The sequence below is a fragment of the Myxocyprinus asiaticus genome, chromosome 18 (genome assembly GCF_019703515.2).
Source record: "Myxocyprinus asiaticus isolate MX2 ecotype Aquarium Trade chromosome 18, UBuf_Myxa_2, whole genome shotgun sequence".
Lineage (NCBI taxonomy): Eukaryota > Metazoa > Chordata > Actinopteri > Cypriniformes > Catostomidae > Myxocyprinus > Myxocyprinus asiaticus.
Genome location: NC_059361.1, coordinates 41186519 through 41202001, shown reverse-complemented (window position 1 = coordinate 41202001; position 15483 = coordinate 41186519). Strand labels below are relative to the sequence as shown.

General features: G+C 35.3%; 1 protein-coding gene across 1 annotated transcript in view; it reads left to right on the top strand.

Annotated features, from left to right (window-relative positions):
* The window catches only part of LOC127456335 (tropomodulin-2-like), a 55633-nt gene extending 42517 nt beyond the window's left edge, over window positions 1-13116 (top strand). Inside the window, exons 5-10 of the mRNA XM_051724782.1 lie at window positions 28-99; window positions 241-371; window positions 2231-2338; window positions 2654-2797; window positions 4951-5095; window positions 8878-13116. Coding sequence (XP_051580742.1) covers window positions 28-99; window positions 241-371; window positions 2231-2338; window positions 2654-2797; window positions 4951-5095; window positions 8878-8909 — 632 coding nt within the window. The 3' untranslated portion in view covers window positions 8910-13116. The remainder of the gene's footprint in view (window positions 1-27; window positions 100-240; window positions 372-2230; window positions 2339-2653; window positions 2798-4950; window positions 5096-8877) is intronic.
* Window positions 13117-15483: the final 2367 nt, after the last annotated feature.

Sequence of the window (15483 nt, the reverse complement as noted above, 5' to 3'; positions counted from 1 at the left end):
ACAGTTTGTGTTTTGTTGTTCGTTTAGCTATTCTTGGAGTGAACACACTGGTGACAAGCACACAGAGTTACGAGTACACCGGTAAAGACGGTTATAACAGTGAGTTCATTCTCTTCCTCTTTTAGTAGAGATCATTGCATCTCAGCATTTGTAACACACATCCATTCATATGCTTTTGGAATCTCACACTAATGTGACACACACAGTTAAAACTTGTTTGTGAATGAATTTCTGTTGTAGATGTTATTAAAGGAGAGAAAGTAAAGCCAGTTTTTGATGAGCCACCAAACCCCACAAATGTGGAGGAAACTCTACAGCGGATAAAATCCAACGATTCCTCACTAACTGAAGTCAATCTCAACAACATAAAGGTAAAGAGACCCAGTTTACTCTACTGAATGCATTAAAAGAGTGCTTTTATGGAAGTAGTTTAATAACAGATATCTTTGGGGGGAAAAAGCATGCTGAGTTTCACTAATTGAAAAATAAACACATAATATGGTTGTGTATTAGTGAACAAATATAAATGTGAACATTTCATTAAAAATAATGTCAATAATAAATATTAACCTTCCAATGTTCAGTTCCAAAATATAGTTGTTGTTTTTTATTTGATCTTTATTATTAGACAGGTAATATTCGGTCCATTATATTTTGCATCGCAAATTAGCCTCTAAAATATTAGTGGTTACAATTTGGTTGGAAATTCAACCTTTATTTAAATTAAAGGAATAGTTCACCTAAAAATGAAAATTCTCTCATTTACTCAAACTCATGCCATCCCAGATGTGTATGACTTTTTCTTCTGCTGATCACAGATGAGGATTTCTAGAAGAATATCTCAGCTCTGTAGGTCCATACAACATGAAGCTCAAAGAAGCTGAAAATGCACATAAAGGCAGTAAAAGTAATCCATACGACTCCAGTGGTTTAATTCAGATCTTCAGAAGTGATCTGTGAAAACATCAGTATTTAAGTCCTTTTTTACTACAAATTGTCCTCCCTGCCCAGTAGGTGGCGATATGCATGAACAATGTAAATCGCCAAAAACAAAAAAAGAAGAATGTGAAAATGGAGAATTATAGTAAAAAAAAAAATTTCAAAATTCAAATTGCACTCCAAACAAAACGAAAAAGCAATTAAAATGATGAAGTGATAAAAGAATAATATATATATATACACCTTTCCATTTACCGTCAGACAAGTATCCGCCTAAACATGCAGGTGGAAAATTACTTACACAAATGAAGACATAAAAACAATTATAAATGTAAAAATAATTTTTATTATGATAATAATCACTGAAATATAAATCATGGTTCGAGGTGAACGTGTTTTTGTATTATTTTATGTTTTAATCACAGGTGTATAGGCTGCAGAGTTGCGTTCACAATGAACTGCTCTGTGGAAATAAAGTCAACTGAACTCAAAGCACCTCCTGAGCTGAGATGTCCGAGGTCATTTGCAGCACTCATAGACAATACTGTTCTTGCATAAAAAACAAAAAACAATCGGAAGACAGAAACAAAGAGTGAGAAACTTTTACATGCACGTGTTCCAATACATTAATGGGAAAACGAGCCAAATATCGTCTTGACATGGTCAAAGGCATCAGCTATTGCCGATTACTCTGACCATCGTCGATCCCCGAGTTCATCGTCTGTCGGAACAACCCCAATGTGCATTTCTCTCTATAAATGAACAAAATGTTCAGACAGTCTCCTTGCTGGTTTTTCCGACACATTCAGAATCATTTCCGCTTTTGCCGGTGTCGCTGTGGCTTCCTTCGTGCATGCGCTTGTAAAATGTATATTTTAAAGGCTCATTATTACGGTTTAGTATTTCTCTGTAATGTAGAACAGTGTTAGCAATGTTACTTATAACATTCTTTCTTAGCCCTGGAACTCAAACCATTTTCTGATGTCCCCCAAAAATATATATTTAAGTAATTAAATTAATATCATAAATGTGCGACTATTCGACTAATGGCTTAAATTAATGCCTACTAGTCGACTAGGAAACTCTTTGGTCGGGGGCAGCCCTAGCGTTAATTATTTAAGTAGTGTAAATCAGTGTGCTTTTTTGTTTCAAAGACATTTGTCATTAATATACTTCCATATGCTTGCACATTGTGAAAACTCATGAAGTTTTTAATTGATTTCTGTCCTCCAGTCTATTGATTTATTTTTTTTTACATTTGAGCCAGTCAGAACAAATCCTTTTCTTCCAGAACATTCCAATCCCGACTCTGAAAGAGTTAGCCAAAGCCATGGAGAGGAACACCCATGTGAAGAAGTTCAGTCTGGCTGCCACCAGGAGCAACGACCCCATCGCCGTGGTGAGGGACATGATTCAGTTCATATATTGACTTTAGGGCCGTGTCTTAATTGTGCGTTGAGTAGCACTTAAGCAATGAAAACTCTCAAAATTCAGTGGAATTACAGTGTTTATATAGTATCTGTTTTCTGAACCGTAAGTTTGCTGTTGTTTTGTCATCACTGGTGTTTGTGCTGGTGCTACACATCATTAACTATAAATGGGATTTGTTTAACCTCTGAAGATTGTTTAACCAGTTAATGTCATTACAAGGTCGTTCTTTGTAAATGTGGTTACTTGTCGGGTTGTCTGTAAAGATGTTTTTGTGTTTATGCAGGCGTTCTCAGATATGCTGCGAGAGAACAAGACTTTGAAGAGTCTGAATCTGGAGTCTAATTTCATCACTAGTACAGGAGTTCAGGCTCTGGTAGAAGCTCTGCGGGACAATGACACACTCTCAGAGATCAAGATCGACAACCAGGTACAAACACACTCACACAACAACATTTTATATCAATACATAGTATCCTTCTTATTTCACTAATAATAGAAGATGAACAAACAAGAAGAGCAAAAGGAGACATATGTATCAGCTGGCACTGGCCTGCACTATAAAGCGCAACAGTCTGCTTCCGAAAGTAAAAATCCCATCATTTTGTCCATACGGGAATAGATTTTTTAAAAGATAACTATAAAGACAGACCTACCGTGAGCTCCGAAGTTGTTAATCAGTGATAAATGCTCCCAAGCTATCAGTCTGTGTTATTTTAATTACATTTTTTAAAACAATAGCAGAAGTCCCGGTGAAGAACTACACTACCCGTGATTCTGAAAGAAAAAAAATCCACCAAACCTTCTTCCACGATGCACTATTATCAACAACTTAAAATCAGTCGTTTTATATTTTCCATCATTTTTAATTCAATTACATAATTTGCAACGCTTCATGGGATTGCACTTAATTTCCTCATTAAAGACTTAAAGTACACAGACTTGTACTGAAGTTTGTAATGTTGTGATTCACCTCAGAGCTGGTTGGTTTGGTTCATGGCTGAAAATGCTTTTATGAAATCCAAGATGGCTGAAAAAGTGGCACTGTTGGGCTGTATTGAAAACAACATTTAATTTGTTACTTTTATTCCCATAATAAATGACAAATAGTTTTGAGTCAGTTATGTGGTATTGAGTCCTAGAGAGTTAATGATCAAATAATAATTGATGGTAATTTAATCAGTTAAGCTTATATATTGTTGAATAATCAAGTTTCAGCACAAATTCAATCTGTTAGCATATGAAAGGGCCAAAATACTGTCTATAGACTTTAGTCAGCTTAGATGCCACATATAATTTTTCACGTTGAAAACTGAAAGGCTTGTGAGGGATAGACATACGGTATAGTCTGTTCAATCTAAATGATTAAAGTCACATCTAATTATAATAACCCCATTTTTTTCTCCACTGAAATGTTTTTGGCTTGTCTTTTTTTATGGTTCGTCAGCTGAACGATTGACACAGAGGTATTTAACAATCCAACACAATAATGGGACTGGAAGTCTATCCTTGACAGCCCTGTTTTCATTCACGAAAAATTCTATTAAATTAAGTTCTTCATTGAACTCGTATCAGCCATATCATGAGTTTCACCTCTTTATCAAATTGATAAGTGCAGTACAATACAAACATAAAACCCATAAATAATCCTATCAAAATATACTGGTAACTGGAGCTGATTGAGTCCCCTGTTCTCTATGTAAAAGTGTAAAATTAATTCCTTCAAAATACGTAAATAGGAGTGTTTTGTTGTCTTCAAAGCAATTAATATTTCAGTTTTAAATGTTTAATTGTAAGCAATAATATTAACATTAAAATAGAACATTATGGCTCCAGCTCTGAATATCTCCCAGTCATGATCACACACAGGCGATGTCCAGGTAAGCTCAAATCATGAGATTCATCCGGCAGCAGAGCAGTGCCGAAACACGACTAATGTAAAGTGTTCTTCTGCAAATTGCTTGCAATTTTAAGTTTCAACAACAGATGTCGCTAGAGAGCACAGTTGCGTAGTGCAGGTTCAATACAAGTTAAGCTCAATCGACAGCATTTGTGACAATGTCATGGTAACGAAGTTATAAAATTGGATATAACTTTACACGGAAAATATTAATATGTGATTTTATCACACTAAAATCATGTTTACACATATTTTTTTATGTCTTGTGGCTATACTTTTGAAACAGTGAGTATTTTAATGTTTACGGATTGACCACATTCACTTCCATTGTAAGTGCCTCACTGGAACCCAGATTTTTGCAATTTCTTTAAAGGAGGGGCAAGTCAAATACATTTTTGTGGTAATCAACATTATGCCACAAATGCTGTCTGTTGAGCTTAACTTGTATTGAACACAGAATATTCCTTTAATTGATTGGAAAATTGACATGCCTCAATTGCATCATACTGCATCTCGTATAAATATGATGAATTATTTGTTGAAATTAGTTAAAACACTGTATGCAAGACACTATGCAAATGAAATGCAAATGTTTTTCATAGTGAGAAGGTGTGTGTGTGTGGGCGCATATGTAAGCACATGTGATAGATATGTTTCTGACGTGTGTGTTGTTTTGTTATCAGCGTCAGCAGCTCGGCACATCAGCTGAGATGGAGATTGCTAAGATGCTGGAACAGAACACGAGCATTGTGAAGTTCGGGTACCACTTCACTCAACAGGGTCCTAGAGCCCGCGCTGCTGCGGCCATCACAAAAAACAATGACCTGGGTGAGAACACACTCTCTATCACACACACACACACTTGGTAAACAAGAGTTACTCTCAACAGCCAAGAGGCAAGAGTTTGATTTAAGATAGAGGAGGGGCTTACTGTGAGTCAACATAGGTCATTTCCTGTTCTGTAAAGCAATTCTCCTTCAGGGCTCCACATCCATTCTACGCTCTCTGCTGTTGCCATGGTGAAATTAAAGGGGCCACATGATGTAAAACAGATTTTTCCTGCATGTGGGAAATGAAAGAGTTTGATGAACCATACTCAAACATTCTCAAAACTTGCTCCTCATTCCACACAGTACATTTATTGGAACTAAACAGCAAAACGAATCATTACTTTATTAATGTTTGGGTGTTTCTTTATCTTCGGGCACTTTTAGAAGTGTTGACTTTTAGAAAGTAGTCACGTTAAACATTTTTTATACACTATTATTTTTTATTTGTCTACTAACAATGTCCAACAGTGTATGTGCATGTATAATAGGAGATTTATATATATATATAATATATATAACTCATGTAAATTTCCACCACATGTCATTTCCAACACATCTCAAATTCTGTATTGTTTGATAGAATTCTGTGGTAAAAATGACACTGATGGAAAGAAAATGACTGACTTCTTTGTGTTGCTTAGGCTAATTTCATAGCTAACATTTTATTTATCTTAAATACACTCAATAAAAAATAATTTCCACACAAAATTGTGTGGTGGTAAAGACGCCACAACTGTTGGACAGACATATTTTTTCAAAAATGTATTAAAAATCATTTTCACACAATAAATAATGAAATGGTTTATTTTACACTGTTTACATTATCACAGTTTTAAACATGTAATAATCTGTATTTTTATAATGGATTTTTATAGTTTAATATTGAAAGTTTTGGTTGAAAGTTTAAATCTATCTAAAAAAAATAAATGAAGACCTGGTCAAAAGTTTGAAAGTCAGTTTCAATGTGACCTTCATATAACAAAAAGAAAACATTTGAAATCTGTTTTAATTAAAATGAACCGCTGGGACATGAAAGTGCCCGACGTTAAAGAAACACCCATGTACATGACTGCCACATGTACTCATCAGCACCTATTCAGTGTTCAGTAACACAAGTGTTCTGCAGGCATGTTATTATTCATTTCACATGCAAAGAGGTTAGCCAATCAATATGGAAGCCATTTACATATACAGTGGCAAGAAAAAGTATGTGAACCCTTTGGAATTAGCTGGTTTTCTGCATTAATTGGTCATAAAATGAGATCTCTCAAGTCACAAGTATAGACAAGCACAATGTGCTTAAGCTAACAACACACAAACAATTATATTCTTTCAAGTCTTTATCAAACACATCCCATTAAACATTCACAGTGCTGTGGAAAAATTAAGTGAACCCTTGGATTTAATAACTGGTCGATCCTCCTTTGGCAGCAATAACCTCAACCAAGCGTTTCTGGTAGCTGCGGATTAGACCTGCACAATGTTTAGAAGGAATTTTGGAAACCATTTTTCCTTACAGAACTGCTTCAGCTCAGCCATATTCTTAGGATGTCTGGTGTGAATGGCTCTCTTGAGGTCATTCCACAGCATCTCAATTGGGTTTAGGTCTGGGATCTGACTGGGACACTCCAAAAGATGGATTTTCTTTTTTTGAAGCCATTCTGTTTTGGATTTACTTTGATGTTTTGGGTCATTGTCCTGCTGCATCATTCAACTTCTGCTGAGCTTCAGCTGGCGCACAGCCACCCTGACATCCTGTAGGAAATCTTAATGAACTTGTGAATTCATTTTTCCCTTGATGATGGCAAGGGGTCCAGTCCCCAAAGCATCAAAGCAGCCCCAAATCATGATGCTTCCTCCACCGTACTTCACCGTCGGGATGATGTTTTCACGATGTTTTTCTTTTTAGCCCATACGTAGTGCTGTGTGTTCTTCACCAACAATTCAACCTTAGTTTTATCAGTCCACAAAATATTTTTAGTAATGTTGTGGAGTGTCAAGGTGGTCTTTGGCAAACTTCAGGCATGCAGCTATGTTTTTGTTTGAGAGCAGCAGCTTCCTTCGTGATGTCCTGCTTTGGACAACATGCCTGTTTAATGTTTTGCGTATAGTAGACTCATGAACAGAGATGTTAACTAGTTCCAATGATTCCTTCTTTAGTCTTTATCTGTCACTCTAGGGTTCTTTTTTTACCTCATTGAGCATTCTGCGATGTGCCCTTTGAGTCATCTTGGCTGGACGGCCACTTCTAGTGAGAGTAACCACAGACTAAATCATCTCCATTCATAGACAATTTTTCTAACTGTGGACAGATGAATATCTAAGCTCTTCGAGATAACTGTAACCCTTTTCAGCTGTATGCAAAGCAACAATTCTTGATCGTATGTCTTCTGAGATCTCTTTTTTTTGCGAGGCATGGTCCACATCAGCAGATGCTTCTTATGAATAGCAAACTCAAAATGTTTGAATGCTTTTTATAAGTCAAAGTAGTTCTAACCCACACCTCCATTCTCATTTCATTAATTGGATGCCAGGTTTGCCAACTCCTGACTCTAATTAGCTTTTGTTGACCTCATTAGCTTATGGGGTTCACATCATTTTTCCAACCTACACTGCGAATGTTTGAATGATGTGTTTCCTGCATTGTTTATGGTACTTTATCTGGTCTCTCTTTCTCCCTGTGAAGTTTGGATCTGTCTCCTGCCCTCAAGTCTTATTATATTACCACACACACAGACTGTTTTACATGCGTGTAGGAATGTAAGACAGAGGATGATGTCATGCATCCAGCTCTATTCCAGTGTCACACGCATCTTTAGGTATTCGTGTGAGAGCATGGGGTTTGACCTTTAATCTCTGATGTTCTGCATGTACTTAACAGCACATATGGGAAAGTTTTATAAGGTAATGTTCTAATGAATGTGTGTAGTTTTGGTAGAGTGTTTGTATGACTCACCTGTACATTGGACAAGGTTATACAAGTCTGATAAGTTATCAAATTCACACTGCAGTCAATTCAGGCCTTGTTTGGAAATGAACAAGATGTCACTGTTTAAAGGGGAAGTGTTTGACATTTCTGTTTAAAATAATGTACACTCGCATGAAATGAAAACGCTAGTCACATCAAGCTGCTTTATTCTACATACATATGATGCTGAACGCACATTCACGAGTGCCATAAATCAATAATCCTCTGTAATTATTGAAGGCTTTCACTCATGTAATAAATCTTGGGTATGATTCTCAAAAAAAAGTAATCCACTACAAATTACTTCTCTAAAATGGCTAATCAGATTACTTTATGGATTACTTTATTGAAAAATAATCACATTACTAATTAAAGTTACTTTCTAAAACACCTTTCAAATAAGTTTTTGTTTTTACTCCCAAGAAATGTACTTAAAAGTAATTAAGTTAATTGAAAGTCAGTACCTGTAATCCAATTACAAGAATTTACAATATAATGTGTTGCTACTTTTTTTACTTGATTAATTTGTAAATCAGATTACTTTTTCTTTTACATGTTTTTACGTCGCTAGGTGTCAGCGCAACATAAACACAAAAATTACTGAAGGTACCTTTAATTTGAAATTTCGTAATTGTGTGAAGCTGTGTAACAGGATAAAGGTTTGACTAACACACATTTGATTCATTAAGCCTCTTAAATGAGCAGATCTCATTAATGGTTCTCGTAGCTCACAGGATGTTCACACGGTGTGTTGATGCTGAGCGCTGTGAAAATTAAACCATTACTAACACATCTGTTTTCCTCTCTTTCAGTGCGGCAGAGGCGAGTAGAGAGGGACATGTAGACTATTCTGTATCTCTCTCTCTCTCTCTCTCTCTCTCTCTCTCTCTCTCTCTCTCGAGTATTGTGCCAAACCCTCTGAGGGAGCTGTTTTACCTGATGAAGGGACACAACTGGATATTTTCCCTCTCTATTGTTAATACTCAATGATCTTATTTTGTCATGTAATATTTTTGTTTATTGTCATTTGTTTTTACCACTGCAACTACTCTTTTTTTTTTCGTTCAGTTTTTGCAAATGTAAAACCTTTTCTGCTCTTCTCTCTTTAAAAGTTATTTTAAAACAAACTGGTTTAAAACAGTTACACACCTGTGCTAATGGCTGGACTGGGTCAGAACCTGTCACCCACATTGACTCTGAACAAATCTAGACTCAACTTAACTGGATCTGCTGTGTTCCCTGCTAAATGTGAGCTTAATCTAGATGTGTTGAGTCTGGGTTTGGAGCACGGGTTTGAAGGAATGCACACCGAAGTGTCGGCCAGTGAGAGTGTTGCTGATCATAATGGACGCTCCTTAGAGAAGGTGATCGACACTTCAGAAACCTTTGAATTGAGTGTGTAAGATGATTGTGTGGCTGTAATTCTATCAGCACTGGCTTTTTGTGGATGTCGTCAGGCAGCTTGAACTCTTGAGTTAAATACCATTCGTGCACTTTTTCAGGAATAGAGGTTTGTTCTAGAACTACCAGTTTACTAACTCAAACCGCATCACATCTACATTAACATGCACAGCAAAAAATCCTTTTCTTACTGAGTATTACTGTCTTGGTTTCCTGTAAAAATATCCAAAAAAATTCTTAAAACCAGATCAATTTACTTTAAGCAAAATGACATTTTTATATTTCCCAATGGGGTAAGAAAAAAAACTTGATTACATATTTATAACCTATTGGCAATTATTTTATTTATTTTTTAAGCATAAACCCCACCAAATTTTGGTAGATTTCCTGAAAACAAGACTTAATATCCTGTCATACTGTTTTACAAGTATTTGTTTTTTCTCAAACATTTTTGGATGTTTTTACTGAAAAATAAGACTAAAATAAAAATGTTCTTGCAGTGTGTGGTCCCATGTGCAGCAACTGAGACATTTTTCCACTGCAAAATAATTTTCTAAATCAGTACATTAAAAAATTAAGATTTGCACATTTCAATTTCATAACAAAATTCCATCAAATTTAATTGAATAATTTTTTATAAAAAAAAAAAATAAAAAAAAAACTAATCACACAATTCAGTTGGAATTTTGTTGTGAAAATAAAATGAGCAAATCTTAATAATATTAATTAAATAAATAAAAAATTTAAATGTAGTTTTGTCTAGTTTTTCATTAAAACAAAATATGCAAACCTCCTAAAAAACTAGTTAAATGTAATTGAGAAGCATAAAAATATAAATACAAGATATTAAAAGCTTGTTTTCAGATAATATAGGCCTATCTTGAAATTGTTGATCATTTAAATTTGGCAATTTTTTCCCCCTTCGTTTTAAGCAAAGTAAAAAAAAAAACAACAACAACATTCTGTCTATTTTTAAGACTGACGTATTTCAGTTTTATAACAAATTTCCATTCAATTGAATTCAATAATCTTTAACAAAATTAAACTAATTAAACTTAAATATCTTGTTTTTTTTTTCTATTAAAAACGAAGTTGAAAGGAAGCACTATAAAACACACACACACACACACACACACACACACACACAAACAAAACCTAAACAAAACAAGTGTGAGAGTAATGTAATCTGTGCACTATCTTAAATTGAATTACTTGATGATTAGAGTTTATTGAACATGATTTGATTCCCTGAAGGACTTCTGCCCAGGTATCCTCGGAATTTTACTTTCAACTCTTTCTCCCAAGACTCTTTCAAATGTTATATAGACGAAGCAAATGTTTTTTGGAAAAAATGTATAAGCTTGGGTACTAGACCTTTCTTATCTGGGTCCAGGGTCAAGTAACTGTGAAAATCGTCTGGGAATTTGTACTCTTCAAAATGAAAAATATTTGTTTTAAGGTAATTACGAATTTGTAAAAAACTAAAAGATCAAATTTTTGTCTTAATTGAGTGAATCTGTTCTTTTATTTAATTTTGTAAAAGATTACTCAATTAAATGTTATGGAAATTTGTTCTCAAACTGAAATGCGTAAATCTTTACAATAAGCTTAAATATTTTTTGAGTGTAAATCTGACTACATTTTGTTAAATTTATACTTAAAAAAAAATTGCCAAAGGGAAAAGTTCAAAGTATTTTGACCAAAGTAGTACTTGAGCAGTTTTACGCATGCCGATATGTCTGATGCAATTGTGATCGTCAGCACAGTACGCATGGACTGTCCCCATACGGGCTGATTTTTCTAGATGCACGAAGTCCTTGTCTTTGTGTGTCACCGGTGCATGCACCTGCCATTGACTGTACTAAAGAGTATCACAAAGCACTTGTAATGCATATGGCTCAAATGCATCCTCATGGGCTCACTTGGAAGTGTAGCGCGCTGGAAAAACAGTGTATACTTATGAAAAATAAGCTTCATTCAAGATGTATACACTAAGCTTTTCAAGTAAATTTTTCTTGTTTTAATGATGTTTAGATATTTTTACTGAGAAAAGACAAAAATACTGCTTAAGATTAAGATCATCTTTTTTTTTTTTTTTTTTTTTTTGCTGCAGTGTATCAGTTTGTATTGTAAAATTCATGCCTACTCCAAAGACACACAAGCTACTATCAGGATACAGGTGTCTGAGGAATTACAGGGCTAATTTAGGATCAACGACCCATTTTCATCTAATTTCATAAAGACATGGAAAGCAAAACTCATTGTAGATCAGCACTAATAAGAACCTTGTCCCATTTGACACTCAGGTGTGTAACTAAAGCATCTGTGCAGGTTTCAGGTCCAAGGTTGACTGGTTTCACATATGGCTTAAAAACAATAGACTTCTAAATAGTTATTCGCACCCAGCAATGCACTAAGGGAAATTTTTGTTATTTTTCTATGTAATGTTGTTATCATCTATAGATTGAGAGAAGAGTATCTCGACTGTAGTTAAATCTGAAATGGCTTTTCTAATACCATGCCAAAGACTAACACCTAAATTCTCTCATTTTCATGACTGTAGCTGTGGTCTGACAGGAAGTTGGGGTTTTGGTTTCATTTATTTGCGTTTATTAAGGATTAGTTTGTGTAGGATCTCTGTGCCTAGAGACAGAGAATATTTTAAGCACTCAACCTGTGCTGATGAGGAAAATAGGGAACTAGTTAAGAAATGAGAGAGGCTAGAGATTATTTAATCATAAATAACGAACAATTCCGTGATGTGCGGTCCTGGTGTATACAGAACGGTGTAATACCCCCCAACCCCCCCCCCGCCCCCCACGCACACACACACATTCATGCATGTTTGCATGTAAGGTAAATCTTTATCTTTTATCTTCTAAAGCTATCTAACATGCTTTCAAAACAACTCAATGTAAAATACCAATTAATCTTTATTGCTTGGCTTTTTCTGTGAGCTTGCACATCCTGTGAAGTTCATTGATTGTGGACACATGTAATATAGAGCACAGAAGCGCATTTTTGAGAAAGGTGGTGAACCCTCTCTTTTAGAACAATGTACAGCATCTCTGATTGAGCGATCTGAGCATGCCCAGTATGGATTATATAGCTGGATTACACAGAGGAACATGCTTCTAATGCAAATGTTTGGACCAACTTCTACATTTTCTATTTCTCATGTTGTTTTATTGTATTTTGTTTTGTTGTTCTGTTGACAGAGCCTTGTGTATCAATCGACTCTGTCGACGCTGATTTTGTCCTTTATTTTTCTTTGTGAACAAATGCTGAATTTAATGAAATTGTGGGTTTGTGATTTTTCAGGTTATGGTTCATGTTGCATTCCATGTTTAATTGATTATGGGTTTAATGGTTCATGCTTTGCTAAGCTTGTATTCATAAGCAGGAGCTCTGCTGTCTTAACGAGTTTATTTGAAGTATCCATCTCAAATCCTCTTCAGATGACTCCACACATATAAAGATATACATCTAAATATCATTTATTGTACACGCCTCTTATAATGCCGAAATTTTGTATGTTAATACTACGTGTCTGGACTCCAAAAGAGGAAATCCTATTATGTACTGTTAATAACACACAACTCTGTAAAATGTCAGACGTTCTCAATAAAATTTATGTTTTTACAAATTCACTCATTTATTTATTTTTTCTTTCCGTAACCCTGATACAAGAGATCTGGCAAAATGGTACCAAAGATCCATACATTGATGGAAGGAACAGTTACAGATTTTCTCACCAGTTTAATATGGCAAGCTCTTTTAACATTCAGTATTTATTTTTAAGGTACTAGAACTTGTTTTAGTGATAAGTAACTTTTAATAGTGACTATTATCTGCATTTTATTGGCATCTGCTCATAAGTACACATTTATCTATTTAAATAGTGACTTACGGTCTCTTTTTTTAAATGTTTCTCTACTTTTTGAATATTTGTAATGACTAGTCAAAATTGCCTATTGATATTTTATCTACCTGTTCAATAAGGACTATTGAAACATGGGATATATACTAGTTGCTATTGGTTAAGTAGTAGCTTAAAAAAAGTAATTTTCTATGCTTTATCAGTAACTACTTATGCATGAGATAACAGTTCCAATAGAGACTAGTATAAGTTTTACTAGTACTTATTGAATATTTGCAATAACTAGTCAAAATGACCACTCAAAAAGTACCAATAAAAATGGCAAAGATACAGTCACTGTTGGGATAGTGAATAGTAACTACTATTAACTTGTCTATTTAAGTTTTACTGGTAAATATTAAAATTGGTATCTATACCATTTTTATTAATACTTATTGAAATGTTGTAATGTCTAGTTTAAATGGCAACTTGAACAATACTAGTGTCTATTCAGTTAGTAAAACTTAAAATAAATACTAGTCACCATTGCAATAGTATTCACTAAAAAATAAGTACTAGCATGTTGTCAGTTTAAGTTTTATTGGTAACTATAGTGGTTTCTATTCCATTTTTATTAATACTTACTGAATTTTTGTAATGTCTAGTCAAAATGGCTACTTGATACTAGTGTCTATTCAAAAAGTACAGGTGCATCTCAATAAATTAGAATGTTGTGGAAAAGTTCATTTATTTCAGTAATTCAACTCAAATTGTGAAACTCGTGTATTAAATAAATTCAATGCACACAGACTGAAGTAGTTTAAGTCTTTGGTTCTTTTAATTGTGATGATTTTGGCTCACATTTAACAAAAACCCACCAATTCACTATTTAGTGAATTGTTGGCCTTCTAGAAAGTATGTTCATTTACTGTATATGTACTCAATACTTGGTAGGGGCTCCTTTTGCTTTAATTACTGCCTCAATTCGGCGTGGCATGGAGGTGATCAGTTTGTGGCACTGCTGAGGTGGTATGGAAGCCCAGGTTTCTTTGACAGTGGCCTTCAGCTCATCTGCATTTTTTGGTCTCTTGTTTCTCATTTTCCTCTTGACAATACCCCATAGATTCTCTATGGGGTTCAGGTCTGGTGAGTTTGCTGGCCAGTCAAGCACACCAACACCATGGTCATTTAACCAACTTTTGGTGCTTTTGGCAGTGTGGGCAGGTGCCAAATCCTGCTGGAAAATGAAATCAGCATCTTTAAAAAGCTGGTCAGCAGAAGGAAGCATGAAGTGCTCCAAAATTTCTTGGTAAACAGGTGCAGTGACTTTGGTTTTCAAAAAACACAATGGACCAACACCAGCAGATGACATTGCACCCCAAATCATCACAGACTGTGGAAACTTAACACTGGACTTCAAGCAACTTGGGCTATGAGCTTCTCCACCCTTCCTCCAGACTCTAGGACCTTGGTTTCCAAATGAAATACAAAACTTCCTCTCATCTGAAAAGAGGACTTTGGACCACTGGGCAACAGTCCAGTTCTTCTTCTCCTTAGCCCAGGTAAGACGCCTCTGACGTTGTCTGTGGTTCAGGAGTGGCTTAACAAGAGGAATACGACAACTGTAGCCAAATTCCTTGACACGTCTGTGTGTGGTGGCTCTTGATGCCTTGACCCCAGCCTCAGTCCATTCCTTGTGAAGTTCACCCAAATTCTTGAATCGATTTTGCTTGACAGTCGTAAGGCTGCGGTTCTCTCGGTTGGTTGTGCATCTTTTTCTTCCACACTTTTTCCTTCCACTCAACTTTCTGTTAACATGCTTGGATACAGCACTCTGTGAACAGCCAGCTTCTTTGGCAATGAATGTTTGTGGCTTACCCTCCTTGTGAAGAGTGTCAATGATTGTCTTCTGGACAACTGTCAGATCAGCAGTCTTCCCCATGATTGTGTAGCCTAGTGAACCAAACTGAGAGACCATTTTGAAGGCTCAGGAAACCTTTGCAGGTGTTTTGAGTTGATTAGCTGATTGGCATGTCACCATATTCTAATTTTTTGAGATAGTGAATTGGTGGGTTTTTGTTAAATGTGAGCCAAAATCATCACAATTAAAAGAACCAAAGACTTAAACTACTTCAGTCTGTGTGCATTGAATTTATTT